This window comes from Manihot esculenta, chromosome 6, assembly GCF_001659605.2.
Source record: "Manihot esculenta cultivar AM560-2 chromosome 6, M.esculenta_v8, whole genome shotgun sequence".
Lineage (NCBI taxonomy): Eukaryota > Viridiplantae > Streptophyta > Magnoliopsida > Malpighiales > Euphorbiaceae > Manihot > Manihot esculenta.
In genome coordinates, this window is record NC_035166.2 from 26,325,039 (window position 1) to 26,351,896 (window position 26,858).

Here is a 26,858-nt window from a genome sequence, read left to right on the forward strand (position 1 = left end):
ACAGTGCAAGATCCCCAGGGTCCACCATGTTTGGCAGTTTTTATTGTTTTTTATTAGTCACAAAACAAAATTAAGAAAAGGGAAAAGGAGAATCCCGATTCTTTCAGTTACTAGCAAATCAAAGTTAACGAAATCTGAACCACGCGCTTAATGGATTTACTCGAGCATTGAGTGGCGCGTATGATCACGGAAAATATTTTCGTCGGGTTATTATTGCTTGAATTTTTAATTGCGGTGTTTCCCGATTCAACAACCGGGTTGGCTTGTTAAACACGTTCCTCAACATCGAAACTCTATAAATACCCAGGCTCTATTTTAGGCTAACCTTCTTTTCTCTTCTCCATCTCGCTTTTCGTATTTTGCATCGATTTGGTATATACGATCTTTAGCTTGATTCTCGCTCTCGTTCTCTGCGATTTCTAGGTTTTTTTCTTTTCTTTTCAGCTCCCTTAAGATATACTATTCCCGCCTTCCTTTGTTTGCTGGGGAACAGCTCGAAAAAGAAAAAAAAAGGCATTGAAGGAATCGTTTTTGACAGGTTACTTTCATTATCTATTGATTCTCAGCAGCCAAAGGGTGTCATTCTTTTATTTCATCTGATAAATTGCCGTTACTGATTTTTGCATTGTTTTAAAGGTGCCTGCATTTTGAAAATTGCTTCGGGATCCCTTTTTTTATTTTCCTTTTGGATTATACAGCTCCAAAACGATCAGGTACTTGAAAAATTTTCTTCCACCTGAAGATGTTAGTTTTGCAAGTAATGCCGTGTGGTTTCAGTATTTCCTAATATTTTCCCCAAAAGAGTTTCTCCTTGATATAGCTTTGTTTATCTCTGCGTGTCTCCTGTACTCTGTTGTTATTGTCATCTTCTGCATGAATCCATGATTTTCTGCTTAAAATTTTTTTATTGCTTTTCTGCTTGGAAAAAATTTTCATTTCCATGTTATGTTTGTTCATTCAACACATTTTGGATTTTTTTTTATTGAAGTTTTATTTTCGTTATATGGAATAGGTTTTTTAGTTTGATTGATAGATACATGATTGGTTAGTTCAGTTTTTTTCAGTTTTTCCCAACCGCAAAAACTGATACGGTTCAGCAATTCATTATAATCTGTTTCTCCCTAGCTGTATTTGATTAGGAAATGATGTGATATAAGTTTTGTTTTTATCCTTGATTTTTATTTCCCTTTTAAAATATATCGTATGTCAATTACTGTGCGTTATAATGATATTGGGTAATGTCTGGTCAAATGTCTTTTTTCCTTTTTCCCCAAGTTGCAACTGCAAATATTTTTCAATCACGGATAATATCAATATTTGTATTTTTCAAAATTATTATCTTTAACCTTGACCATATATAATTTGCCCTTTAAATGAAGATGGTAAGGGGAAAAAAAGAAGAACAAGAATTTTCACCATAAATAAAATCGCTTTACAATAACTGGGTCTGATTTGTTAGTTGCATTAACGTTAAATATGCGCCATAGTATCCATGATTTTATAGATTCTTTCTGAAGTTGCATGATGGTCGAATTAGAATGTGTGATTGCAACAAATAATCGATACATATGCATATATATTTATTTGTTATTATTAATTATAGTATTAGCATTATTGTATCTTTTCTGCGAGTTGGGTCCATATGTTTGATGATTCCCATGCTTGTATGTAGGCCCATCATGTGTGGTTGCATATGCTAATGCTTCCTCTCCACTACGTGTGGTAATAGCTTTTTATTGTATACAACCATCGATTTGCTCATAATTTTTCTACCAGTTATAAACATTGTGGGCCAGTTTTAAAAGCTGAATACTGTTCTTTTTCTGTTTGTTTCTTAGCTATAGGTTTGCTCGTGTTTTTGTTTATTGCTGTTTTCTGTATGCTTTAGGTAATTAGGTGTTTTTACAGTTTTATGGGTTTGTGCACTAGAAATGAAATGTGTTTAAAGCTATTTTCCCTCCAGCAGCCCTGCTTATTTATATGCTTTTTTAACTTTGTATCTTCTTATTTTTCTTCTTTTCTTTCAAGAATCATGTAGGGCCATCATTCAGTGTTTCTGGTAGTTGGAGTATAGGGAAGATAAATGGTTCTGGTAGCTTAAACTTAAATTATTGTAACCCTTGCCGTATGGTGCATAATTAATTGTGCCACTATCCCAAAACAAGTGTCGGGCATTTAATTGGATTTTTTTAAAAGTAAATTCAAGTTCTTCTAGATCATCAACAATTAACATTTTTTGGGGGGTGATATGCTTGTCAATTTGTTCGATGTTTTCGCATTGGCCTTAATTCATTCAAATGGTTTGCAGAGCTTCGAGTTCGGTCTGCTTGATCCCCCACCTCCCCCCCCCCCCCCCCCAAACGACTTTTTCCTCGCTCCCTGCTTCTGTCAATAACTAATTTATTGATAGAGACTTGAGATCAGACTAAGACCGAACATTTAAAAATAAACAAAAGCAAAGAGTGTGATGTGTCAAAGTAATTGGAAAATATGCTTTTCTACCTCTAGTGACTCCATTAACATCTAAAAGTCGTTCATTTGTATTTAATTATGTCATAGATCTATCCTACACTTGCAGGATCTGTTGTCTAATTAATAAAATTAATGGTTTTGATGGTCAATCTCACATTGAGTTTTCGTATATTGATGCTCAATCTCATATATATTCTCCAAGGGATTCCTGTCATTTGCTTTACCGTTCTGGGAAAGCCTATTTTTCTCTATTGTTTTATTTTCCAATGATCATTCGGTGAGGCAGGCATTCAAAAATTTGGGGGATCTTTTTTGTGTGGCGTTACTTAGCTGTTTGACCATTCTTGCAGAACGTTGAAGATTTGCAAGGAATCTGAGCTTTAAAAGCAAACTTCTTTCTTAGACTCAGAACATTTATTCACATAGTTCTGTCATCTCAGCTATATATAGTGGCGAAGGAGATGACAACCTCCAGGTAAATTGAAATTTGGTTCACTTTTTAATTATCTTGGTGCGGAAGTTTCATTGTATCCTTACCGACTACTTTTTATGACCAGCAGTGTTCAGGACTTCCGTGCTTGATGGACTGCCCGCCAACTAGCAGTGACAAGAAAACTCTGAAGAGGTGGTTTTTCATTGATAAAAGGGTTGGATAAAGAGATACCTGAGATTTCTTATTAAAAACTCTATACTTCTCCACATTTGCAAGGATTGTCCGCTGGTAACAAATTCATCTATCATAAATTGCTTTATAAATCTGGATCAAATGGACCTTAAATCCAATCACACTGCTCCTGTGCTCACTGATCCTGCACCCATAAGCAAATCTAGAATGGGCGTGCATTCCAGTCTATTGCCTTACACTCCAGGAGCTGCTTTTTCGTCAAATTTGTTTCTAACTATCCCTAGGAAGAAAACTGGAGTACTAGATGATTTTCGCTCTAGTAGCTGGGTTGATACTATGAAATCCTCTTCCCCTCCTCACAAGAAAATGACCAAAGATCTCAGTAATGAGATTTCATTTGCTGACACCGACGTAGCCTATCGCACCTGGACGGTAATTTTTCTAATGAGTAGACTTCAGGTTTTGTTTGATAAATTGTATATTATTAATATGTGGCCATTTGCATGCTTCTATGATCATGCAGCTTAAGTATCCATCAGCCCTTACATCTTTTGAGCAAATTGCAAACTTTGCGAAAGGCAAGAGAATAGCATTGTTTCTGGATTACGATGGGACTCTTTCACCAATCGTTGACAACCCTGACTGTGCCTTCATGTCTAATGCTGTAAGAATTATTTTCGGATGTGGACAAGAGACTTGCAGTGAAATTAATTTTTATTGATTCTCATATTTATATTAATTTTGGTCTTGTAAATTTTTAGATGCGTTCTGCTGTAAAGAAGGTGGCAAAATGTTTTCCCACAGCAATAATTAGTGGAAGGAGCCGTGATAAGGTACTTGCCTCTTTTAAAACAATTTAATCACATTGTAACGTCTTCATTATGAAATTTTCACATGTCTCAGTGTTCGTGCTTCATATCTTCTTGGTGGGTTTTGTTATTCAGGTATATGAGTTTGTAGGACTAACAGAACTCTATTACGCGGGTAGTCATGGGATGGATATCATGGGGCCTGTTAGACAATCTGTATCCGATGATCAGCCAAATTGTATGCGGTCTGCTGACAAGCAGGTAGAGCCGTGTAAAAAAATTTTTTTTTCTCTCTCTAAACACGCATACACTTTTTTGTTTGTAGTATTATCTGATATCTTCTTAATGTAGGGCAAGGAAGTTAATTTGTTCCAACCAGCTAGCGAATTTTTACCCATGATTGATGAGGTATAAGCATTGCTTTATTGCTGAAAGCATGAGTTATTCATTGAAAAGGGGAAAAAAATTATTGTTTATTTTTGGGTGTTTATTTAGCAATTTGATTTATTGACTTGAGCAGGTTTATAGTTCCCTTGTTGACAGTACCAAAGACATTAAAGGAGCAAAAGTTGAAAACAACAAGTTCTGTGTATCTGTACATTATCGTAATGTAGATGAGAAGGTAGTGCCACTCCCTTCCCTCCCCTCCGGGCATTAAATTTTGTATCGCTCCGTTAATTTACTGATTCTTGAGCATCATTTGTCTACCAATAGAGATGATTTTTTCCGTTTGGCTTTCAAGTTGTAATTTTTACGTGCTTCATTTATTTGTAGAGTTGGAAATCAGTTGCACAGTGTGTGTATGATGTCATAAAAAATTATCCACGCCTGCGATTGACGCATGGGAGGAAGGTAATTCATGGAGCCATCCTATAGACGATTTGAGAATTTTTAGTTTAGTGCTAAATATACAGTAGTTGTCCTTCATGGAGAACTCATTGTTCCAAGTTATGAACGCAATCAGGTTTTAGAGGTCCGACCTGTGATCAATTGGGATAAGGGGAAAGCTGTCACGTTTCTTCTTGAATCACTTGGTGAGCCACTTCTTTCAGTATTTGCAAGTGTTGTAGAATGTTAAGTTTCATTTCATACCCTGTATTAGTATTAACAAAGAGAAAAACAAATGCGGTTTTAGGTCTAAGCAATTGTGACGATGTGCTTCCAATTTATGTTGGAGATGACCGGACAGATGAAGATGCATTCAAGGTAAAATGAGAGTTACAATAAAATGAGTGCTCTGACAGGTGCTATAAGTGATACTTTATGTGACTATGTATTTAACTTGCAACAGGTTTTGAGAGAGAGGAACTGCGGCTATGGCGTTCTAGTAACATCTGTGCCCAAGGAAAGCAATGCTTTTTACTCACTTAGGGACCCGTCAGAGGTATGAACCAATGAATGCTTCGTTATGCGTTTTCAAGAGGAATATTTTGTTTGTTTATGAAGATTCTTATTTTTTCCAATGACAATGTAAAATAGCTGTTGTGTTGATTAGGTGATGGAGTTCCTAAAGTCCCTGGTGATGTGGAAGAAATCAAGTGCGCTATAAGATTTATAAAGAAGAGAATACTGTGACTTGGTGACATATATATGATAAAAGAAAGCCTATATGTTTCTTTTTGGTGGATTAGTTATGTAGGAAATATACCAATCCATTGGTTTTGAAGCAGAGGTAATCCTGCTCCTGCGTTATTATTGCTGTTCAAAGCCTTCTTCTCTTAATTGTAAATTCATTTCTTTTCAATTATCTTTTATATTTTGCTATGCTTTATATCTCAATGTGTTGTATTTTTGGTCAGTTCACGCTCTGGTTTATGTTCTCTTTTACTCAGAATTCTATTTTTTTTTTTAATTCTTTTAAATATTAAAAAGGCTTATTCTCGTGCCAAATCCCTTTCTTCTTTGAACTATGTCCACTCTGCTTATCAGCATTAGGATGAGCACAGATGGAGTAATTGATCTGCTAATCATTTTACAATTGAATCATCTCCATCAACCTTTTACATTAATTAATTTAAGTATACATTTCATAAAAAAAAATATTAACGATGATTAGTCAATTATTTAAAAATAATAATCACTGTTATTATAAAGTTAATTTGAATTAGTGGGCTCCATATGTTAGAATATTAATTAATTAAGTGTTGGTAATTTGATTATATATTATGCTATAAATGTATTCGGAGATGAGGGGATCTTTTGAGGGAATATCTCTAATTACTTAGAAGTCGCATTCAACACGAGAGGTTTTCCAGTCTGACTTGGCTTATGAAAGTAGTATGTTATGCGCCTTACATTTTCATGGCTCACAAACGCCGCGGCTATTATCAGCTATTAAAATTTTGTAGCATGATCGCTTTGTCTTAAATCGGATTTAACTGTTTTAAGCAATTTTTGCAAAAAGGATTCTTTTAAATAAATAAACAAATGTCTATCTTTGAGCTAGTTTATAGTTAAATGTACATGATATAGAATAGTAATACTAATAAATATTTGCAATTGCAGAAGAAATCTCCCATTTTGTAACATTGGCGGTGATGTTGATTTGATGGTTTTAGCCGCGTAAAGAAGGCATTGAGATCTTGTGATCTTCTTCACGTTCCCTTTTAAAATCTATGTATTTATTAACCCACCTAATTCCTCACCACAATTATAATTATATTGTAGAGAGTTAAATTTTCCAGTTTTAATGTGACTTTCACATGAAGCACATGTGCGGACTCTCCTTCAATCTTCTCCACATTCATTATATTATTACGTGATTGAAATATTATTAAATAACCCTCTCCCCATTTTATGCTTTGCTCTCATGAAATTGACATAATATTTTATATAATTAAAATAATCAATCCCATTAAGTTACAATTAATCATTTAATCCATTTTCCCTTTCTGGGATCCAATTGGAATTGACCACTATCTAACTTCACAACCTCTTATCCAGAGCTATATATATATGTGAACCTAACAGTGCCACCTTTCTCCAGGGCCACTTTAAAACTTTTTTTTTTTTTTAATATAGAATTTGATTAAGCTCTCTTTTTAGTAAAACAATGTGTGTGCCAATTTAAGGTGGAGAGTAATTGGGGAGGTTTAGGGAAATTTTGATTAAGTACAATTTTGGTCACTCTTTTGAAATGGTCCCCAATCCTCAACTTCTTTCTTTTTAGGGGCTGAAAGTGAAAACTACGTGTTTGGTTATAATTAATTATTATCTATCCATGGCATTGCCTTCAATATTGAAAAAGATTTGCGTTTGTTTCTTGTTCATCTTATATCATACCTAAACCATATCTTTAGTGTAAGTATCCCAAAACAATGAAGATGCTTTGTTTATTCAATAAATCATTAATTTCTTTCTTTGTGTTAGCATTTTACCTAAATATATGAATACTTTGAAATTAAATATTTTTAAGAATTTAATTATGACTAATTGGCTTGTCACCTTTCACATTTTCTAAATTAATACTTCCAGCTAGGATATCCGCTTCTAATGCTTTATTATATATATATAACAGAATAAAAATATAGTCAACTAGCTAACTAGGTATTTCTGACTTGCACTAAAAGAAAAAAAAATAATTATTAAAATTTATCGTTAAACGGTCAAATCTTAAATGATCAATAACAATTGATAATTTATTTGAATAATTATTTTTTTATAATTTAAGCTATAAATTTTATTTTTGTATTTTATTTTTTTATATATATATATTGCAATATTCATCTTATTGTCACGGAAAAGAACCAATATGTTTAGATTAAGTTTAACAGTAATTTTTAAAAAATTACTTTTAAGATTAATATTTAATTTTGGTCTAGAACTGAATAGATGATTTCAATCAATACAAATTTAACACATTTTAATTTGATTGACTGGAGCTAGCTAGATGTTTCCTTTGACTAATGCAAGTTCATCTCAATTCCTTCCATTGCTTTGCTGAATTTTCAAGTTCCATTTTGATAAGTAATTACAGTTTGAGTTTGACTAGAAGTTAGGAAGCTAAGGTAACACCTACCCTCCATTTTTAAATTCATTCTCCTCACATTCAATCCTAAGTTTCACAGTAACACAAGATCTAACAGCCCCATAAACAATTTAATATTAATCAAGGCTTCATTCAACCTATTTTAATTAATTTTTTTTATATGTATACAAAAATTAAAATAAACTTATTTTTGAAGGTACTTCACAACTACATATTTATCTGCTGAGAGTAATTTATAGTAATATTTAATAATAAAAAAGTTATGAAACGATTTTGAGAACCCAACTATATAGATGAGGAGCCACATTGGCTTCTCCAATTTTCTTATTTTCGATTTTTTCTCATTACGTTGAAGTTTCTCTCCTTCAGAGAAGTTAACTATTAATTGCAGAAGCAGTGAACCACCAATATCCACGCATCCCTACGCCCCGCTTTCTTCGCTTTAGTCTCTAAGCTCCAACACCAACCTCCACCTCCACCTCCGCCGCCGCCAGCAAATACATGGACTATCCCACCTCGGAGTACAATGAACATGCCCCATATACTTCCTTGCGGGGTCAGCCTTCCACAGCCGGACCTCCCATAAAACTCCGGAGACCTTTGAAAGTTTTTTCTGTGACGTTTGCCTCGTTCATTTTCTTATTGTCATTGGTGACATTAATCATTAACCAAAGCCAAGAGCCATTACCAACACCAAACAAGAACCCGTCTCCTTCAACGCCTAAAGCTACGTCATTTGCGAAGAGGGAGCCAAGAGGCGTGGCTGAAGGCGTATCAGCCAAGTCTAATCCATCATTTTTCAGTGATGGAGTCTCCTACAATTGGACAAACGCTATGTTTTATTGGCAACGAACTGCTTACCACTTCCAACCCGAGAGAAATTGGATGAATGGTAGGTAACCATCAATTAATTACAAAAAAATCCTTTTAGTTCTTATTAATTGCAGTTTTCGCTATATATAAATATTGTTTTTCCTGTTCATATTTTGTTGGTTTGTTCTGATTGAATATTCTTCGATTGTGTTTGTTATGTGGTGATTGGTGTTTGGTGGGTGGGAATCTGCTTCAGATCCTGATGGTAAGATCTCCATAATACTTTCAAATTCAATTTTCTTCATTTAGTTGATTATGTCATCCCATGCATGCTCATGACGATCTTGATCTCTGCTCTTGCACTTTTTGTTCTTATTATAAATTGGTAAATTGTAATCCATTCGGGTGAGGATTGAACGATCAAGAGACAAGAGTTTGAGATGATTTGACTGTTCTTTCCTGCAATCTGTTCTGAAGATAACTAGGCATACCAACTTGCTACTAGGGCCACATATTTGTCTACAAGTTTGAAGTATACTGCTCGCACAAGCAGCAAGAAATCTATATTAAAATAATACTAAAAAACATATCATATGCCCGTTGAATATTAATTAAAAAATCATTAATAATACTAAAAAAAAAAATTCAGACTTCAAATATGGATAGAAAACTTGATAAAAACCTGCAAGAAATGTATCGTTGAGCTCCTTTTTTTGGTTGTTTTATTAATGAAACTGAAAGAATCTTCCATTGCATAGACATAAAACTTCTAGCTACCCGCTTATTTTTTTGACCGTTGGTTGGCTAAGCCAAACTTGATTAGGGTAGTTGCAATCTGAGAAAGGTGGTTAGTTATTCTAAGCACGTTTGTTTTGATATTGCGAGGCCAAAAATTGTCTGCTTGCAGGTCCATTATTCCACATGGGATGGTACCATCTATTCTACCAATACAACCCTGATTCAGCTGTGTGGGGCAACATCACGTGGGGACATGCTGTATCAAGGGACTTGATCCACTGGTTTCACCTCCCATTTGCAATGGTCCCTGATCAATGGTATGATATCAATGGGGTGTGGACTGGATCAGCTACGCTCCTTCCAGATGGTCAAATCGTGATGCTTTACACTGGGGATACCATTGATTCAGTGCAGGTGCAAAATCTCGCATACCCTGCTAATCTATCTGATCCTCTCCTCATTGACTGGATCAAATACCCGGGAAATCCAGTTTTGGTTCCCCCACCAGGAATTGAAACCGACGAATTTAGAGACCCGACTACAGGGTGGCTTGGACCCGATGGAAAATGGCGGATCACAATTGGATCAAGAGTTAATGAAACTATCGGTGTTTCACTTGTGTATCAAACCACTAACTTTACAACCTACGAGCTGTTGGAAGGCTTCTTGCATGCGGTTCCGGGTACGGGCATGTGGGAATGTGTGGACTTTTATCCGGTTGCAATAAACGGGTCCCTGGGATTAGATACATCAGCTAATGGGCCGGATACTAAACATGTGCTGAAGGCTAGTTTGGATGATACAAAAATAGATCATTATGCACTAGGAACCTATGACCCAGTAACAGATAGATGGACACCCGATAACCCGAAGGAGGATGTGGGTATTGGGCTCCGGGTGGACTATGGAAGATACTACGCCTCAAAGACATTTTATGACCAGCAGAAGAAAAGAAGGATACTATGGGGTTGGATCAACGAAACCGATACCGAAGAAGATGACTTGGAAAAGGGGTGGGCTTCTGTTCAGGTACAATATTTTAATAAACGGATTTTTCTTCAAGAAAATAATTAGAAGTTGAAGACTCCTGACAGTTTCTTGGTGATCTGTACAGACCATTCCGAGGGCTGTACTATTTGACAACAAGACTGGAACCAATTTGCTTCAATGGCCAGTGGAGGAGATTGAGAGCTTGAGATTGAACAGTACTGATTTTGAAGAGATTTTGATTGGACCTGGCTCAGTAGTCCCGCTTGACATAGGCGTAGCCACGCAGGTATTTAGTTCTTGGTTCTATTATATTACACAGTAAATAATGCTAAATGGTCACATCTTTTTTCCAACGTTTGCAGCTAGACATATTTGCAGAGTTTGAGACAGAATTGATATCAGATTCAGCGGTTGAAGAATACGATTGCAGCGGTGGCGCTGTAGACAGGAGCTCCTTGGGACCATTTGGTATTCTGGTGATTGCAGACCAAACACTTTCTGAACTCACACCTGTATTTTTCCGTCCTGTTAATTCAACCGACGGCACTCTTAAAACTTACTTCTGTGCTGATGAAACGAGGTTACCTTCTTTCATTATTAACTCCCATTACCTTCTTTCATTATTAACTCCCATTTATTCAATTGCTAAATGCGTTTATATATGAAGATTATCCTAATCAAATTATGAACATTAATGCAGATCATCAAAGGCTCCTGATGTCTTTAAGCAAGTTTATGGAAGTACTGTTCCAGTGCTCGAAGGTGAAAAGTTGGGCATGAGGGTGCTGGTAAGTGATGAATTTGTACAACAATGGCTTTTGAAAGTTTGTTTAGTTAATTAGCAAATATTGATGCAGGTTGATCATTCGATTGTGGAAAGTTTCGCACAAGGCGGAAGAACAGTAATGACATCACGTATTTATCCAACAGAAGCAATCTATGGAGCAGCAAGGTTGTTCTTGTTCAACAACGCAACTTCCGTGAATGTGAAGGCCACACTCAAGATCTGGCAGTTGAATTCTGCCTTTATCCGTCCTTTTCCACTTTGACAACTATTAGAACGCCTTTGTTGTATCAAAAACACCTCCTATTTTGCTTTCCATTTGATTGACAATGCCTACAAATTCAAATTCTTGGCCAATCAATAAGATGGTCCATTTTCAAATAATTTTCGTGGGGATACTAATACTTATGTAATTTGCTGTTATGCCCTTTCAAGCTATATTTGCTAAATTCCGTTGAGAGCTATTATTGAAGTCCGTATGCGCTGTAAAGGGTACCGTTCAGAGATACAAATACTTTTGCACACTATGCAAAAACAAACAATTCCTTAACTGTTGATTAAATGTATCTAAATTTTTAACGTAAAGTACAAATTTAATTAAATTCATAAGCACGCGGAGAGCTTCAGTAGCAGCCTATTTCACTAAATGGCTTGGTTTAAGTGGAAGGAATGGCTTTCACATGGGCCTTTGAAGTTGAGTTGGGGGCCGAAATTGGCACATGAAGATTCCGAATATAAGATTCTGAGAAGAACTTGGGCAGCATTTTGATGTTTGCAATTGGCTCAGCCCCGAGGAGGATTCATTTGCTACCTCTTTAACTTACCAAGCTCGAGATTTATGGATCAGCAGCTATTTTACTGACCATGTGGAGCAGCTTTAGCAGCACGCCTACCCTTAATTTATGGTCCTTGTACAAGGATTTATTTTCTTTTTCTCCCCTAACCTTGATCTAATCAACCGATTAATCCACTCCATAATCAATGTACTAAATAAATACACTTAACTAATATATTATAGACTTGAGTAGTAGCCGTTAAAGCAGATGTATAAGAGCTTTAGCCAATTCCGATGCTTTACATTAAAGAAAAGCAGATTCTAAGTTGGTATTTGACTTGATTTAAATACTTTGCCGCTCGCCAAATCCTCAACATCAATGCTTAAGGATGCAGCCAATTGCTGCTTGTTTTATGGAAAATGGCTGTGTTCCATGTGCACCAAAAACAATTAAATAATTTAACAGCTTCTTTAGAAAAAGCCTATTTCATTCGATTTATTACATTTAGCAATAAGACAACAACACTTCTGGACATTGCCACAGTTTTACTATTATCAAATTAAACAGTTATTTATCATAATATTTTTATTTTTAGTGAATTTCATATCGAGTTCTGCAGATTGACCAAGGAAATTTGGTCTGTGTTTAATAATCATCGCATACTTGGATTTAAGAAAAAGAAAACTCTGAATACATTTGACCAGAACATTTCTTAAACGGAAAATTAAGAAAAATGAGAAATACATTGAGTGTTTTTTTTTTTTAAAAAAATCTTTTTAAACAAAAAACATGGAATTAACCTTTGTTTTCTCTAAATCCCACAATCAAAATTATTATTATTATTATTTTATTTTTATGATGGTGCTCGTTTTTAATCTATTTTATTCAATGGACAACTACTCCTCCCATGTGACGCCTCCATGTTGAGTGCACAACTAGTCTCTTTTTTTTTTTTTTCTGCAATTGCCCAACAAACAAGCAACCATAAACCATTTGTTTTTCCCCTTTTTCTTTTTTTCCCTCAAATATTTAGTACTTAATTTTTATAAAAATGTAAATAATTACAGATTTATCAATATTATTTATTAAAATATTAATTATGAAAAAGTTAGTACATTTGACTTTTAATATAAAATTAAATAAGAAATGATGCATTTAGCTTTTTTATAAAATTAAAATAAATCATTCGCAAAAATATTCAGATTTTCACTCTTTCTGCCTACATTAAGCGAAGCATTAATGAGTAATTAATCATAGAATCCCAAATTTTGGTATAGAATCTGTTTTAATTCCCACGTCAAATGTGTAAAAACAAAACTAACATTTTTGCATGAAAAAAATTATAAACAAAAAGGCAACCCACATTATAATTTTCGGATTTTCCTAAGTTGCCTGAATTGGAAAATAATAAAATAGAGGCGTGTAATTTAATAAAAATGTTTTTGTTGCACTTAAATGTAAATTTTAAATAAAATGTATTGATGAAATAGAACAAGCTATTCTCATTTAAAAATTTATAGAATTAAAATATGATAGTTTTTTTCTTTTTTTTTCTTTTTCCGAAAAATATGATAACGTTGAGGCATTCAAATCGATGGTACAGACAGGAAGTTGACAACAAATGTCAGTGATGACATCACAGGGAGATTGCTTTCTTGTTTTTTCTTTTTTTTTCCTCCGATGGAATCTAATTTTTTTTTAAATAAATATAATTATTTTTATTAAAAATTAATTCTTTTAAATTAAAAATTTAATGATAAAAAAATAAAATTAATTCTATATGCTCTGATTATTCAGTCTCTTTGATCTTGTAAAGCTACTCGTGATGCTTACAATACATTCCTCACACTTCTATATTCGGCCATGAAAAGAACGAAATTTTTTTTTATTTCCATGGAAAGCTAAGGATAACTGTAATTCAAATAGAAAGCTAAGGAGATTAATGAGCCAGGGAGATGCGAGTGGGAATGAAAAATTTCCATGTATTTCACGATGGAGTTACAGATATTTGGAACCAAAGAGAGGGCAACAGAAATTAAAAATTGAGTTTAAGAGGGTAATTAAGTAATTTCAACAATCTTGTTGCTTTTTAATTACTTGCTGTAAAATGTGGCCATAAACTATAACGCTACAGCCTATATGAATGTGATTAAACGCCTGAGCAAGACGCGTACTAATCACGCAATCATTAAGCATAGGGTGTGAAAGATGTGATTTGGGCAAACTTAGTAGATGGATTAGAGAACTAACTGGGAAACTATATCTAAATAAATCTTTCCAACAATGCATTTATTAATTTCTTTGACCGCCCAGAGACAACCGGGAGCACCACCGCGTTGAAGCAGAGGTGGAGGATGAGTCGGCTAAGTGGGCCACGGCCACCGTGTGTAAAGATGGAAGTTACCTAGAGAAGGCTGATGGGGTCCACAATTCTCTTTGGCGAGTGGGGCTGTGCTGTGCATGTGCAATATGACGGTTTATGAGGGAAAACTCAGAACGTTGGACAATAGGGAAGACTGAAGAGAGAGAAAATCCGTTTTGGGCATTTCTTAATTGGAAAATAATTGAATGTGAAAGCTGAAAGAGAGCACCTTACGCTGAAACTTGTGCATTTGTTGCTGGACTTGACTCTCGCTGGTCACTTTCACACACCACCGGCACTTCCGGTAATTCAATCTTCCCCCCTCTTTTCTTTTTTCCAAAATGCATATTAATCATATCAATTTAATTTTGTTCTAATTTCGTCTAAATTGCATGTTAAGTTGTAAAGAAAAATCCACAACAGTAATTATGATTTTTTTAAAAAGAAAATAACGTTTTCTCTTATTTCAATTACATATATAACATTATTAAATAAAAATGAAATAAAAAATATACTATATTAACGTCATTAATTATATTCATCAATACGGATCGTTTTATAAAATAGAAAGAATGCGCTTTACATGTTTAAACTGATTTAATCCGATGGTATTTCAAATTCCCGCTTTCCTATTCCATGTGAAAAAAAAAAAAAAAAAAATTCTGAGATCCGAGGATAACCGGTTAAGCAAGTAACCAGTATTGGACGCGCACGATGCGGCTAAATTTGCAGAAATTGAAGTGCATAGGATGTCTACGCTGTTTTGTTGCTTTCTTACAAGCCAAACCAAACAACTCTCAATATATAAAACCAACAGCCCCTCTCTCCCACTCCCACTGTACTTTCATTTCTCTACTATGTAAGATCACCGTTTTGAATCTCTTCATCAAGCATCGGCTCTCCACTGGAATCCCCCTTGTAATCCAAAACCCATACCCTGCATGGCTCTGCTTCGCTTCTTTCTGTTTCCTTTCATTCACATTGCCCTGTTTTCCAGCCTCTGCTTTGCTGCGGACCCTTCTGTTTCCTATGAATTTAGGCTCTCTTACATCACTGCATCTCCTCTGGGTGTGCCTCAGCAGGTTTTATTTCTAATCTTCCTCTACCTGCTTGCTTCATTTCGGTCTTTGCTTATTATTATTATTTTTTTTCTGATGTGGGTTTCCGTGGAGTTATTCAGCGGTATGAAATGATTTCAGTTCTGTTTCACCCCTTTTCATTTAAATTATCTGCTTTGGATCTATTCAAAAGGCCGGTATATGAACTTTTTGTACATGGGTTCCGTTTTCCATAAGGTATTTCTCAGTAATATATCGTCAATGCTCTCTATTGGAAGTGGGTTTTACTGTAGTCGAAGAAGATTGAAGGCAAACTTGTTAATACATGGTTTCTCTTATTTTATCTGTAGCGCTTTAAGTTGGTTTTGGGTATTTCAGATTAGCGTCTAGTGATGCCATTGTAGACGATTTCCTGTATGAGTCCTGCATTTTCTTCTTGAGAATGAAATAGACTTCACGTTTTGGTCAGTTGGGGTGTTTTGACTGTAGTAGGTCAAGAGTACTGGGAGATTACCTGTAGTTTATGGCTTCATTTTCCTTTTTTGGACGATTTTGTTTCTCAATAGAGGTATTGTGCATCCCTTTCGTGTTATTATTTTTCCTAGAATAGTCATATTATTAAAACGTACCTTAATTAGGCGTTAATAATGTGCTTAGCGGATAGGAAGCTTGGTCCTTACATCATGAATGTGGATTTTCTCCTCTTTACTGTATCAGAAACTGTTATTTTGTTTCATGATGTTTTATTTCGACATTCTTTTCTGAATTTGTTTACTTATGGTTGCAGGTTATTGCAGTGAACGGGAAATTTCCTGGTCCAGTTATTAATGCTACTACTAATTACCTTGTTAGTGTAAATGTATGGAATGAATTGGATGATGAAAATCTCTTAATGACTTGGTAGGTTTTTATATTCACTTTTAGATTCCCCTTCTTGTATTGGATTTTTAGAGTAGCTATTTTTAAGAAATTTGTGATGTATGGTTGTGAATTTTGACAGGCCTGGGATCCAAATGCGTCGTGATTCATGGGATGATGGTGTTCTTGGTACGAATTGTCCAATTCCTCCAAAACAGAATTATTCTTATAATTTTCAAGTTAAAGATCAGATTGGGAGCTTTTTCTACTTTCCATCCCTGAATCTTCAAAGAACATCTGGTGGTTTTGGTCCCATTATTATTAATAATAGAAACATTATCCCAATTCCTTTTGCCCAGCCTGATGGGGATATTATCCTTCTTATTGGTGACTGGTATACACAAAATCACACGGTTAGTTTTGCTTGGAGTTGATATTTTTCTTGTGAATTTGATGATATGCGGCATTCAACTCTAATGGTGACCTTTCTTTTCAAATTTTAGGCATTGAGAACTGCCCTTGACTCTGGAGAAGACCTTGGCATGCCAGATGGAGTTCTGATTAATGGGAAGGGGCCTTACAGATACAACACTACACTTGTACCTGATGGTATTGAGTATGAAACTATTCAAGTTGATCCAGGTAATAATCTTCAAGCACTTATAGAAGGAAGCATGTGAAGCAGTGTTAAATAATTTTTCAACATATTTTTTCTCACACTTGGTTGGGATCAGTTTGGCTGGCCTCTCCAATTAGCATATTTGATTTTATAGATGTTGCTATATTGGTCAGTTTAGGATTAATTTCCCAATGATTTTTTTTCTTTTCATTTTGGTGATTCTGGTTGTAATTATTTAGTGTATTCAAACTATTTGATAAAAAAATGCAAATGTTAAACCTCTTGGTTGTTTTTTCTTTTTCTTTCTATTTTTTCTGGTGCATATGTCCCCTGAGACTGCTTGTGCAAAATGTTGTATAGGCTTAATTCAACTGCTTGAAGTTTTAAGCAGCAATAGTATTTGTTTTGCAGGCAAAACATATCGACTGCGGGTGCACAATGTTGGGACTTCAACTAGTTTGAACTTTAGAATCCAGGGTCACAATCTACTCCTTGTGGAAACAGAGGGACATTATACGTCTCAACAAAATTATACAAGCTTTGACATTCACGTGGGGCAATCCTATTCTTTTTTGGTGACCATGGATCAGAATGCAACTTCTGATTATTACATTGTGGCAAGTGCTCGGTTTGTGAATGAATCACTTTGGCAAAGGGTTACTGGTGTTGCAGTCTTGCATTATTCCAATTCAAAAGGACCAGTATCTGGTCCTCTTCCAGTGGCACCAAGTGACGTTTATAACCAGTGGGCGGCAATGACTCAGCCAAGATCGATCAAGTGAGTTCCTGACCTTTTGAGAACTTGTTTTCTTGTTTTCTGCTCATTCAAATATGTTGTCTTGCAGCCTTAGGCATGTTAAACTACACTTGTGATACAGTGCACCTAATATCTACTTCAAGTAAAAGTAGTTGTTTTCATTTAAAATATGAAAACTCCAAAATGATTCTTGGGATATGCTCCTGTATTATGAGTTATGTACATTTCTATTTAGAAATTTGTATGTATATATTCCTTCTTACATGGACATTCCTACTTGGAAATTTATTTGTGATTCATGCATTATTGCATATGAATAATGTGACGGCTAGTTGTAATCCCATACAAGTTGTGTTTCATTTTTATTTGATTTTTGTAAAGTCCACCTTGATGCTAACATTATCATTTTCACATGTTTAGGCAAAATACAACTGCAAGTGGAGCTCGCCCGAATCCACAGGGATCTTTTCACTATGGTCAAATAAATATCACTGCAACATATATATTAAGGATATTGCCACCGGTTACGATTAATGGAAAGCAACGTTCAACTCTAAATGGAATATCATTTGTCAATCCTGATACACCGATCAGGCTTGCTGACCTGCACAACGTGAAGGGAGCTTACAAACTTGATTTTCCTGATAAGCCACTTGATAGGCCTCCCCGGATGGATATATCTGTCATCAATGCTACTTATAAGGGCTTTTTCCAGTTTGTATTTCAGAACAATGACACCAAAATGCTGAGCTTTCACATGGATGGTTACTCATTTTTTGTGGTTGGGTAAGAATTTTCACTTCATCCCTTCTTAAATTTCTGTTTGATGTATGAAGAATTTAAATAATCTGGTTATTTCAAATGCAGAATGGACTGGGGGATTTGGACTGAGGACAAAAAAAGTTCATATAATAACTGGGATGCTATTTCTCGCTGCACAGTAGAGGTTGGTATCTTTGGAAGCATCTTTTACTATGCACCTCAAAGGATGTGGCAATTGCTTAGATTTTTATTGTGGTATAATCAACCCAGGTCAAGCTCATGTAAACTATGTGTTGTTTTTCATAATTTTTGCATCATTGACATTAAAATTACAGATTGGTTCAACGTATATCCTTTGGAAATGCTTTATTCAAGTAGTTTGTTGAAGGGGATTGCAGAGAGTTTATTTAGCTTTTATGTAAAAATAAAGAATCATAATCAGCAGTTAATGAAAATGCTAAATTATTAGCTTTCTATTTAGTCCTCTTGTTTTTCTTACGTGTAGGTTTACCCTGGGGGATGGACAGCAATCCTCGTCTCTCTGGACAATGTTGGAGTATGGAATATTAGAACAGAAAACCTGGACAGAAGGTATCTGGGCCTTGAAACATATATGAGAATCATCAATCCTGAGGAAAACGGTGAAACAGAGATGGTCCCACCTGATAACGTTAGATATTGTGGTGCCCTAAAAAGCTTGCAAAAGTAAATATCAAGTTTTACTATTGCTAGATAATCTCTTCCCTCTCTGTGTTTGTGGCAGTGACAAAGCTAATATTTCTTTTTGTTGCTTCAGGGCGTCAACTCAGTCCTCCGCTGTATCCGTTCTGGGTGCTGGCAAAACAGTGGTGTTTTTCTCTCTGCTGAATTTACTTTGTGCCTCATTTTTCATTTTCTGGTAAACTTTTCTGCTGGTTGGATAGGATAATCTATTTTAGGCAGTGGTTGCTTGTATTGCCCATAGTTGTAGGTGTAATGTTAATCTTCTTCTTCTTCTTCTTTTTTTTTTTTTTAAAGTAAAAGGTGTAATGTTAATCTTTGGGGATATACTTGAATAGTTCAGATTAGATTTGCAACTCTTTTGGCTTAGTAGAAGATTTTCAGGTTGTTATGACATTCATTTGTTTATTTCTGGGTCTTGGGGTGCTCTGCCCTTTTAATTGTAATTTAGTTCATTGGATCCATCATTTCTTATCTCCAAGCTACATACCGAGTGATCATATGGCCTTTCCTTTTGGGTGCACCTGAACTGTATTACGAGAAGTTTGTAGTGTTATATAAAGGATCAATCAAGTTTGTAGGAATCATCCGCGAGTTGGGATGCAATTATTCCTATTATTTCCATTATTCATTGTTTGCCTAAATTTATCATCTGAATTAATAAGAGGTAAATTATTGGTTTAAATTTTTTTAATCAATTAATCGAATTCAACAACGTATATTGGTTTTAAAATTTCCAATGTTCATATGGGCTGGGCTAACTGAACCCTGAAATGCCAAAGCATAAATGTGGTTTTTGGGCTTGGAAATCCAATGTAGAAAATATGAACAATCTGATGGATGTTTTCCATTTCTATTATCATTATGTGAGAATTAATCAAGGCAAAAAGATAGAGGAAACATCAATCAGTATCTAGGCCATGGATGCTTCCTCTTTAGCAATTTACAAGTATAAGAATCTAAAGTTTAGAGACATCCAAATCTGAGTAGCAGATTTAATATTCCTTCGGCTCAAGTTTTTGTCCAATTGTCTCTTCAACTACATAATGAATTTAACCACATTGGTGAGACAAAATTAATGCAAATGGGTTCAATAGAAATTGCCACAAGCAAGTGGGCTTTAAAAAAATGACCAATTTTCATCAATAAGAAAGAAAAACCATTGGTAGGACAGAGAGAGAAGGCATGGGATTTGTGGAAGGAAAGAAAGAGAACATAATGGCAGTCACATGGAGTTGTTTCATCATATATGATGTTATCTTCCCTCACAAACAACAATTTTTAATAAAACCCTAATTATTCAATCACATCTTCATTTCATTTCTTTGACTTTGCACCCTCTCTCTCTTTATTCTCCACCCAAGACAGCAATTGGGCATAAAATCTTAAGTCCACGTCAAACCCGTTGACGTTTTCCCTAGCTTTTGTTCCTTGGATTCCTTGTTTCCTCTGTCCATCAAGAGTGGGATGAGCAGGAATTAAGAAAAGACCCCGCACATCAATGAGTATGTTCTCTTTGGAAATTTCCATTTGCTTTAAAAAGGAAAAATTTTCATGCCTCATCTTGACTTCTCCACAAGTAAATTAAATGAATCTGCCATTAGAGAAGAAGTTGAAGCATTTATCATGTTTCATGCACTTCCAAGAGATTTCACTGCAAATCCATTGTCTCTTTCCTTGTAGCAAGTATCAATGTTAAGAGGGTATCTCAGTGGATATTGTCGACTATTCTAGCTCACCCCACAAGAGTTTTTACTTGTGCTTCCTCTTGTGTGATCAGCTGAATTTCACGTACGGTAGGTACCTATGTTTCTTGGAAGGGAGTGGCAGCTCCCTTTTCTTCCTCCTTAAATGTTAACATGAAGCTAGCTAGCTAATTAAAGCTCAAAACTTTTTGCTTCTACAATTAAGGCAACCTTATGTGTATCATTGCCAAGCCTTTGTTCATTATCGGCCTAAATTAATGGTGAGTAGGTTTTATATGGTTTGTTCATAATTGGGTTGCAATATCTCGTAATCGCTACATCTTCTGCACCTCTTCTTGCATAATTAGGTGATGAGATTGAGCAGAAGTAGAAGAATTTCTATTATTTTCATGATTATTTTATGGAGATTTGCTTAATATTTAACTGTAAAACTGTGAGTTGGTGAGAACATAGTGGGATATTAATTCTGTGGTTAATTAATCAGAGAGTATTTTTTACAGTTACTTCAAGATTTTCTTGCTTGCCGTGCATGTTTACACTGCTCGATCTTTCTCCTTGAGTTAAGTAATTATCAGTATCTTACTGTGGAAAGCTGTCTTTTTCATTGAGGCATAGAATCAAAATTGTTAGCAAAAACCCTATAAAGCTTTTAAAAAAGCCTACAAGTGGTACCGTTTTGTGCAAAATCAGCTAATTGCTTTAGTGTGAGTGCCTTCTACGTTTAATAAATGGTAAGGGAGAACATAGGGATATATTGCTAAACTTCCCTGCAAAGCATTCCCTTCTCAACAAATTATACTTTATTCATCAATCTCTTTTGCATTTGCATATCTTTTTGTTCCTTTCATGTACGTTCAATGTTTACGTGATCTAAAAACTTTTGGATCACACCATGTTCTACATTATATAAAAAAATATATTTATTTTTCTGATTTCTCCGCAAATTTCAAAATTTTTCTTTAGTTCATTCCGTTTTTTACATTTGTTGTACAACACTTCATGTTTTTTCCCATATCAATTTTGCATTTTGACTCAATATTAAATAATTATGATAGTGAACGACATAACAATTATCTACTACTAATATAGCTAACGACTATTATAATAGTTAGTATTGTCGAAATGAGCCTACTTCAAGTTTTAGTTGTAAAATTGCTTTAAATTTATTTTCATTTTTTAAAGCTTTTTACATTAAAATTCATGTATTCTTTCTATTGGAAATTAGAGTACTGAGAAAACGAGAAAACATATGGGACAGAAATGTAGAGGAAAAAGAACAGAAGGCTTTTATTCTAATATTGTTTCATAAAGTTGAGAATACAGACATGTCTCTTTAATCGACCCGCGGGTTGATTAATTCCATAAACAGCACATGTGGCTGCTAGACCACTGGCTACATTAATTAAAATGCCTTTAAATACAAACATGAATGCTGCGACTTCATTAATTTCACAGTCCACTCTAATGGAACTTCATCTTATAAGGAACATGAATTTTACGACTGATCACTAGCTAATATTTGGTGGGTATTAATTAACTTAACACTAGGAAAACAACAGTCAAATTAAGTTACAGCGTTTTTAATTTTTATTATGTACAGGAACTTATATCATAATTTTCCCTTTAATTACCTCTCATCATTCTACGATCAGTGTATATACTGTTGCATAGTCTTATAACAGGATGTGCATCATTTCCATATCTCAATTTGACTACCGGGGGTGGACGTGGAAGCATTTTCTGGCGCGGTTTCTTGCTTGCTCAAGTGCTTAGCAACCATATTTGCCTGATCTGATGAGTGGAAGATATTGTTGGTTGCATTTGAGTAGCTATTATTTTCCTTGGGCAGGTCGTCTTGGCTTAGTTGAGAAGCAACAAACTTGTCTAGAACTCTCCAATCAGTCACTGGATCAACTGGTTGCCTATTATTATTTTGGTGACCATAGAGAAGATGCAAGCTTTGTTCACGTCTTTGCTCTTCTGGTGAAAAAGACGAGGATTGCAGAGTGCTTGCCTGGTTTATGTCTAGTCCATAGACAGTGACAGCTTTCAAAAGTTTAGGGCTTTGTAGAAGGGGAAGCTCGAGGAAGTGATCATGGCTGCTGGAAACCTGATTATGATACTGCATATCCAACTCTTTCTTGCACGGGTAAGCGAGGTGATAGCCCAAATCAGGCTGTGAGTTTTGATTTGGAGGCGAGTCCTCCTCATGCATGAAAGAAACTTGATCCTCATACCAACTGCTTGATTCATGCTCGCTCATTTTCCTCACAGTTGTTATTCTTTTCTTGAACACCCTGCAAACAACCCAACCTTCTTCCTGTTTCAATCAGACGAACGTTCTTTAATTTGATGAACTTCAAGTTGGAAGGGGTTCAACTGCTTAAAACTACATCATAATGCTATAGTAAATGGGCATTTTCTTGAAAATTAAGAAATTTAGATAAAAAATTTGACTACTTGCCTGATGAGTTCCATTTTCTTCAGTTTCAAGGCGATACTCGTGCATAATCCAGTCTGATTTCTGTCCGTTTGGAGCACGGCCCTTGTAAAAGACTAAGGTCTTCCTCATACCAATCAAGTCATGCTTGGAATAGATTGCTTTATCTCTACCTGTTGCTTTCCAAAATCCTGCAGCAGTGGCTCTATTTGTGCGAGTCCCAGTTGGATACTTCTTGTCTTTATGGCTAAAAAAGTACCATTCATTTTGATCTTCTGTCCCTATTCGGCATATTTCTGTTCAAGTAAACAAGTATCAAAACGTATAATACATGGTTGGGTTGTTGAATCCTAGCTAATTAAAATGGATTAAATGAATATGGCTACCTTGAAGGTCCCATGGCTCGATTTTATAGAGGTCGACATCTTTAATGACATCTAGGTCAATCCTTCTTGAATTAACTTTTTTCCTAAGGTAGTAATCAACTAGTTCTTCATCGGTGGGATGGAACCGGAAACCAGGAGGAACATGTGAAAAAGTGTTCATGTTCTCCTGCTGCTGAGTCTCGAGTCCTGTATTCCATTCAGATACTCCGTTAAGAATTTGTGATCCTAGTAGTTTCACGTATCAATCTAGTATGCATGATGAGAAATCGTCATTCTCGACTATATATATACAAATGCAATCAGCCATACTTCACTTTGAACATCCTTTCTTATACTAAAGCAATCATCTATTTAGTAGATATCCAAAATGTATGTAAATATATATAGCTTATTAACTAGAACTTGTTTGCTTAACTTGTCAGATTAATTTTTCTCTGATTGCTAACAAATTTATATATCTAACTGAACTAGTACGAGAATATTGAAGCAGTTCTTATGCTTGTTATGAATTAAAGAAGAAAGAATTTCCAGAGCAAATGAAATACTTTAGGTTGAATGCAACTAACAACACATGGATTGTACTGTTGACCATGGACCTAAATTGGAGGAAGAAAACAAATGTGCTAGAATGAAGAAGGAAGAATTTAATGATGAAATATTCAAGTTGGTTGAAATAATTTGCTTTTATTGAGATTCTTTTGAGTACAACATCCAACAGCTTCTCATCTCTTTCATCATTAAGATTATATAGCAAGGTTCTGGTTATGCAAACACGAATCAAAAGTCTCCTGCTGTCATATAGAAGAAGAAGTGGGATCATACATGTTGAATATGAGTTCTCCTATAGCATGGGAAAACTTACCTAGCTATATGATGTGATTATTTATAATTCGTAGGGACATCTCACATGCAGGAACTATGATGCAATATCACTTTTAGGATGAAAAATTATGAAATAACCTTTTTAATTATGAACCGGGGAACATTAAGCAATATAGGTCATAGATTTAAAGTGGAAAATACAATTAAGGAAACCATTGATTGCAATTAATATGCTATCAAAATTCGAGATTATGAAAGCTTTCATGGATGGCAAGTGCATTTTTCTTTGTAGACTATGCATTTATAGTAGCAGAAAACTATTCCTTGAGATGCTAGATCCGCATGAATATGCGACCTCCACATATTCTCAAAACCTCAGTGACAGATGCCTCAAAAACAAATTATTCATCTGTATGTCATGCAAAAAAAGAAAAAAAGAAATCAGGTGATGGGAAGAGAGCTAGAACTAGGAGAGATAAAAAGGAGAGAGAGCTCACAGATGAAGCAAATACAAGATCTCTAGACCTTGGAACCCACAGATCTGGGTTGATTGAGTCTTCCTCGAATCGAAGAACTAAAAACCTTGTACTCTGCAAATTGAATGATACGGTCGACTGGGTGCAGCTCAATTTCACTCCTGGTACAGTACTGGAAGTCCTATATCAAAAGAGGAAGAAAAAAAGTAAAGTAATTATATGGAAATATCCTCGGGAATTGAAGCCGATTGCTTTTTGTCATCCCACACAAACTGTTTTCTGTCGAGTTGTCGGATCAGATCCCCAGAAAGAGAATAGAAAGGAAGGAAAAGCCGAGAAGAAGAAAGGAGAATGAGTAGGGTTATATAAGGAGAGAGAGAGGGGGAAGGAAAACAAAATAAAACAAAACCCTAATGACCAAGTATTCTTATCAAAAACTTTGTAAGAAAAATATATTCAACATCATAGCTCTCGTTGTCCCTCACTGTCGGATTGAGGGTTTGAGCTGAATTGGTGGACAAGATTAGGGCGGGAAAAAAGGAGGCGCGAATATTGGGAAGCTCTAAGGATAGGAACTAACTGAAAGACCTCTCTTCTCTACTGCCAACTCTACCCGCAACTGATAAAGACCCAGATAGACAATAAGCACATAAAATTATTTTCTTCTTCTTCTTCCTGTTCGTTCGTTCGTCAGAGAAAGAATGAAAAAGAGAGAGATAGAAGGAAACGGTGAAGTCAGAGGAACTAACGGCACAGACCAATCAACAACAAAGCTTAAAAGAGTCCAGAAGACCCCAAAAAGAGAGAATAAAAAAATATATATTAATATTGGTGGTAGTGGTGACGTAATGGAACAGCCACCAGCCAAAAAGATGCACACAGAAGCACTCTCTCTGGATGAGGCATGGTGGCCCCTGCTAGCCCAAACACCATTCCTAGTCCCTACCCATTAATTGGGTTCAAGTGTTTAACAGTGATAAAAATGAGAATGATGATGTTGGATCTACCCATGGATGGTCTAGAGAGATGGTGGTCCGCCACCAATAGGTGTGGCTGTTGAATTGGCTACTCTTTTCTTGTTGCCCCATCTAAATATGGGTGAACAGATTGGTGCTTTCTATCATTACCCTAATAATTCTTATAAGTTTTGTCCAAACATATATTTCTTATTATTTGATGCAAAAGTTTTGCTTGCTATAGTTGAACCATCCAAGTCTGTACTTCTGTTAATATATGAATCCATTTACTGAATTATCACCTCTATGAAGAGCTCTTTTCTTGTCACTTTTTTTTTTTTTTTTTCTTTTCCTGTGTACATATTTAGACTTTTACATACTAAATTTGATCAAACACATGATACATGTCAAGTTAACTTGCTCATCCTTTGCTAAACGGTGGCTCCAATTAATCTCAAACCTTTATTATTTTAAGTGAGCGCCACATTGTAGGGTAAATTTCATACTATATAATTATCAAATAAGTCAAAATTACTAATAACAAAGGATATTAGTTTCAATTGAAACAATACAAAAATACTTAAGTGTCATAAGATTTTTTTTTCTTTTTAAATGGAGATTGGGGAATAAAATTTGAAACTTTTCAAATTTATTCAAATACAATTATTACCGAGCTAAGCCTTCTAATTAATTTTTATATATACATTAAAGAAATAAATTATTTAATATAACCGTAATATATGTAATGATTAGTTATTAAATATTAAAAATTATAGAATCTATATAAAATTTAATATGATTAATTATTGTAATAACTTTATTTCTCACTTATGCGATTTATCTAGCATGAAGGAAATATTTGTTCTCTCTTTTCCTTCCTCTGCATCTTCTATTCTTTCTCTTTCTCCATGTGTAACTCCTCTCTCTTACTACTACTATCG

General features: G+C 35.1%; 4 protein-coding genes across 9 annotated transcripts; 3 read left to right on the top strand and 1 right to left on the bottom strand.

Annotated features, from left to right (window-relative positions):
• The first annotated feature begins 161 nt into the window (after positions 1–161).
• LOC110616848 (trehalose-phosphate phosphatase A) lies at positions 162–5,704 on the top strand. 4 transcript variants are annotated; one of them, XM_021759348.2, is made up of 15 exons: positions 162–538; positions 637–713; positions 2,823–2,947; positions 3,033–3,097; positions 3,182–3,529; positions 3,621–3,761; positions 3,859–3,930; positions 4,042–4,167; positions 4,258–4,314; positions 4,427–4,528; positions 4,681–4,758; positions 4,871–4,940; positions 5,042–5,112; positions 5,198–5,290; positions 5,402–5,704. In XM_021759348.2, the coding sequence occupies exons 5-15, from the start codon at positions 3,239–3,241 to the stop codon at positions 5,453–5,455; spliced, it is 1,155 nt and encodes a 384-aa protein (XP_021615040.1). In that variant the 5' UTR covers positions 162–538; positions 637–713; positions 2,823–2,947; positions 3,033–3,097; positions 3,182–3,238; the 3' UTR covers positions 5,456–5,704. The 4 variants fall into 4 exon arrangements, with proteins under 4 accessions (XP_021615040.1, XP_043813138.1, XP_043813139.1 ...); XM_043957203.1 differs by having other exon boundaries at positions 164–538; positions 3,033–3,529; XM_043957204.1 differs by having other exon boundaries at positions 164–423; positions 3,033–3,529.
• Positions 5,705–8,148: 2,444 nt separating this feature from the next.
• Positions 8,149–11,603, top strand: LOC110617395 (acid beta-fructofuranosidase 1, vacuolar). Of its 2 annotated transcripts, XM_021760138.2 has the most exons (7): positions 8,153–8,786; positions 8,964–8,972; positions 9,615–10,474; positions 10,560–10,721; positions 10,798–11,015; positions 11,136–11,223; positions 11,293–11,603. In XM_021760138.2, the coding sequence occupies exons 1-7, from the start codon at positions 8,396–8,398 to the stop codon at positions 11,482–11,484; spliced, it is 1,920 nt and encodes a 639-aa protein (XP_021615830.1). In that variant the 5' UTR covers positions 8,153–8,395; the 3' UTR covers positions 11,485–11,603. The 2 variants fall into 2 exon arrangements, with proteins under 2 accessions (XP_043813366.1, XP_021615830.1); XM_043957431.1 differs by lacking the exon at positions 8,964–8,972 and having other exon boundaries at positions 8,149–8,786.
• A 3,510-nt stretch (positions 11,604–15,113) lies between these two features.
• On the top strand, positions 15,114–19,755 carry LOC110617396 (monocopper oxidase-like protein SKS1). The gene is made up of 9 exons (XM_021760139.2): positions 15,114–15,439; positions 16,203–16,315; positions 16,416–16,686; positions 16,777–16,915; positions 17,304–17,670; positions 18,070–18,435; positions 18,517–18,595; positions 18,917–19,116; positions 19,208–19,755. Exons 1-9 carry the CDS (start codon positions 15,299–15,301, stop codon positions 19,311–19,313), a joined length of 1,782 nt encoding a protein of 593 aa, XP_021615831.1. The 5' UTR covers positions 15,114–15,298; the 3' UTR covers positions 19,314–19,755.
• A 2,347-nt stretch (positions 19,756–22,102) lies between these two features.
• Positions 22,103–25,718, bottom strand: LOC110617112 (NAC domain-containing protein 7). Of its 2 annotated transcripts, none has more exons than XM_021759721.2 (4): positions 24,983–25,718; positions 23,664–23,849; positions 23,302–23,573; positions 22,103–23,157 (listed from the first exon to the last, which is right to left on the bottom strand). In XM_021759721.2, exons 2-4 carry the CDS (start codon positions 23,821–23,823, stop codon positions 22,528–22,530), a joined length of 1,062 nt encoding a protein of 353 aa, XP_021615413.1. In that variant the 5' UTR covers positions 23,824–23,849; positions 24,983–25,718; the 3' UTR covers positions 22,103–22,527. The 2 variants fall into 2 exon arrangements, with proteins under 2 accessions (XP_021615413.1, XP_021615412.1); XM_021759720.2 differs by having other exon boundaries at positions 23,664–24,894.
• Between the last annotated feature and the right edge of the window lie 1,140 nt (positions 25,719–26,858).

Coding starts and splice junctions, on each gene's coding strand:
- LOC110616848 (XM_021759348.2), top strand. CDS start 3,239: ATGGACCTTAAATCCAATCACACTGCTCCTGTGCTCACTGATCCTGCA. Junction 4,529..4,680: donor ATCGTAATGTAGATGAGAAG/GTAGTGCCACTC, acceptor ATTTATTTGTAG/AGTTGGAAATCAGTTGCACA. Junction 4,759..4,870: donor GATTGACGCATGGGAGGAAG/GTAATTCATGGA, acceptor GAACGCAATCAG/GTTTTAGAGGTCCGACCTGT.
- LOC110617395 (XM_021760138.2), top strand. CDS start 8,396: ATGGACTATCCCACCTCGGAGTACAATGAACATGCCCCATATACTTCC. Junction 11,016..11,135: donor TTCTGTGCTGATGAAACGAG/GTTACCTTCTTT, acceptor ACATTAATGCAG/ATCATCAAAGGCTCCTGATG. Junction 11,224..11,292: donor AGTTGGGCATGAGGGTGCTG/GTAAGTGATGAA, acceptor ATATTGATGCAG/GTTGATCATTCGATTGTGGA.
- LOC110617396 (XM_021760139.2), top strand. CDS start 15,299: ATGGCTCTGCTTCGCTTCTTTCTGTTTCCTTTCATTCACATTGCCCTG. Junction 16,687..16,776: donor GGTATACACAAAATCACACG/GTTAGTTTTGCT, acceptor TTCAAATTTTAG/GCATTGAGAACTGCCCTTGA. Junction 19,117..19,207: donor GCCCTAAAAAGCTTGCAAAA/GTAAATATCAAG, acceptor TTGTTGCTTCAG/GGCGTCAACTCAGTCCTCCG.
- LOC110617112 (XM_021759721.2), bottom strand. CDS start 23,823: ATGAACACTTTTTCACATGTTCCTCCTGGTTTCCGGTTCCATCCCACC. Junction 23,574..23,663: donor CGAGCCATGGGACCTTCAAG/GTAGCCATATTC, acceptor TTACTTGAACAG/AAATATGCCGAATAGGGACA. Junction 23,158..23,301: donor AAGAAAATGGAACTCATCAG/GCAAGTAGTCAA, acceptor TGATTGAAACAG/GAAGAAGGTTGGGTTGTTTG.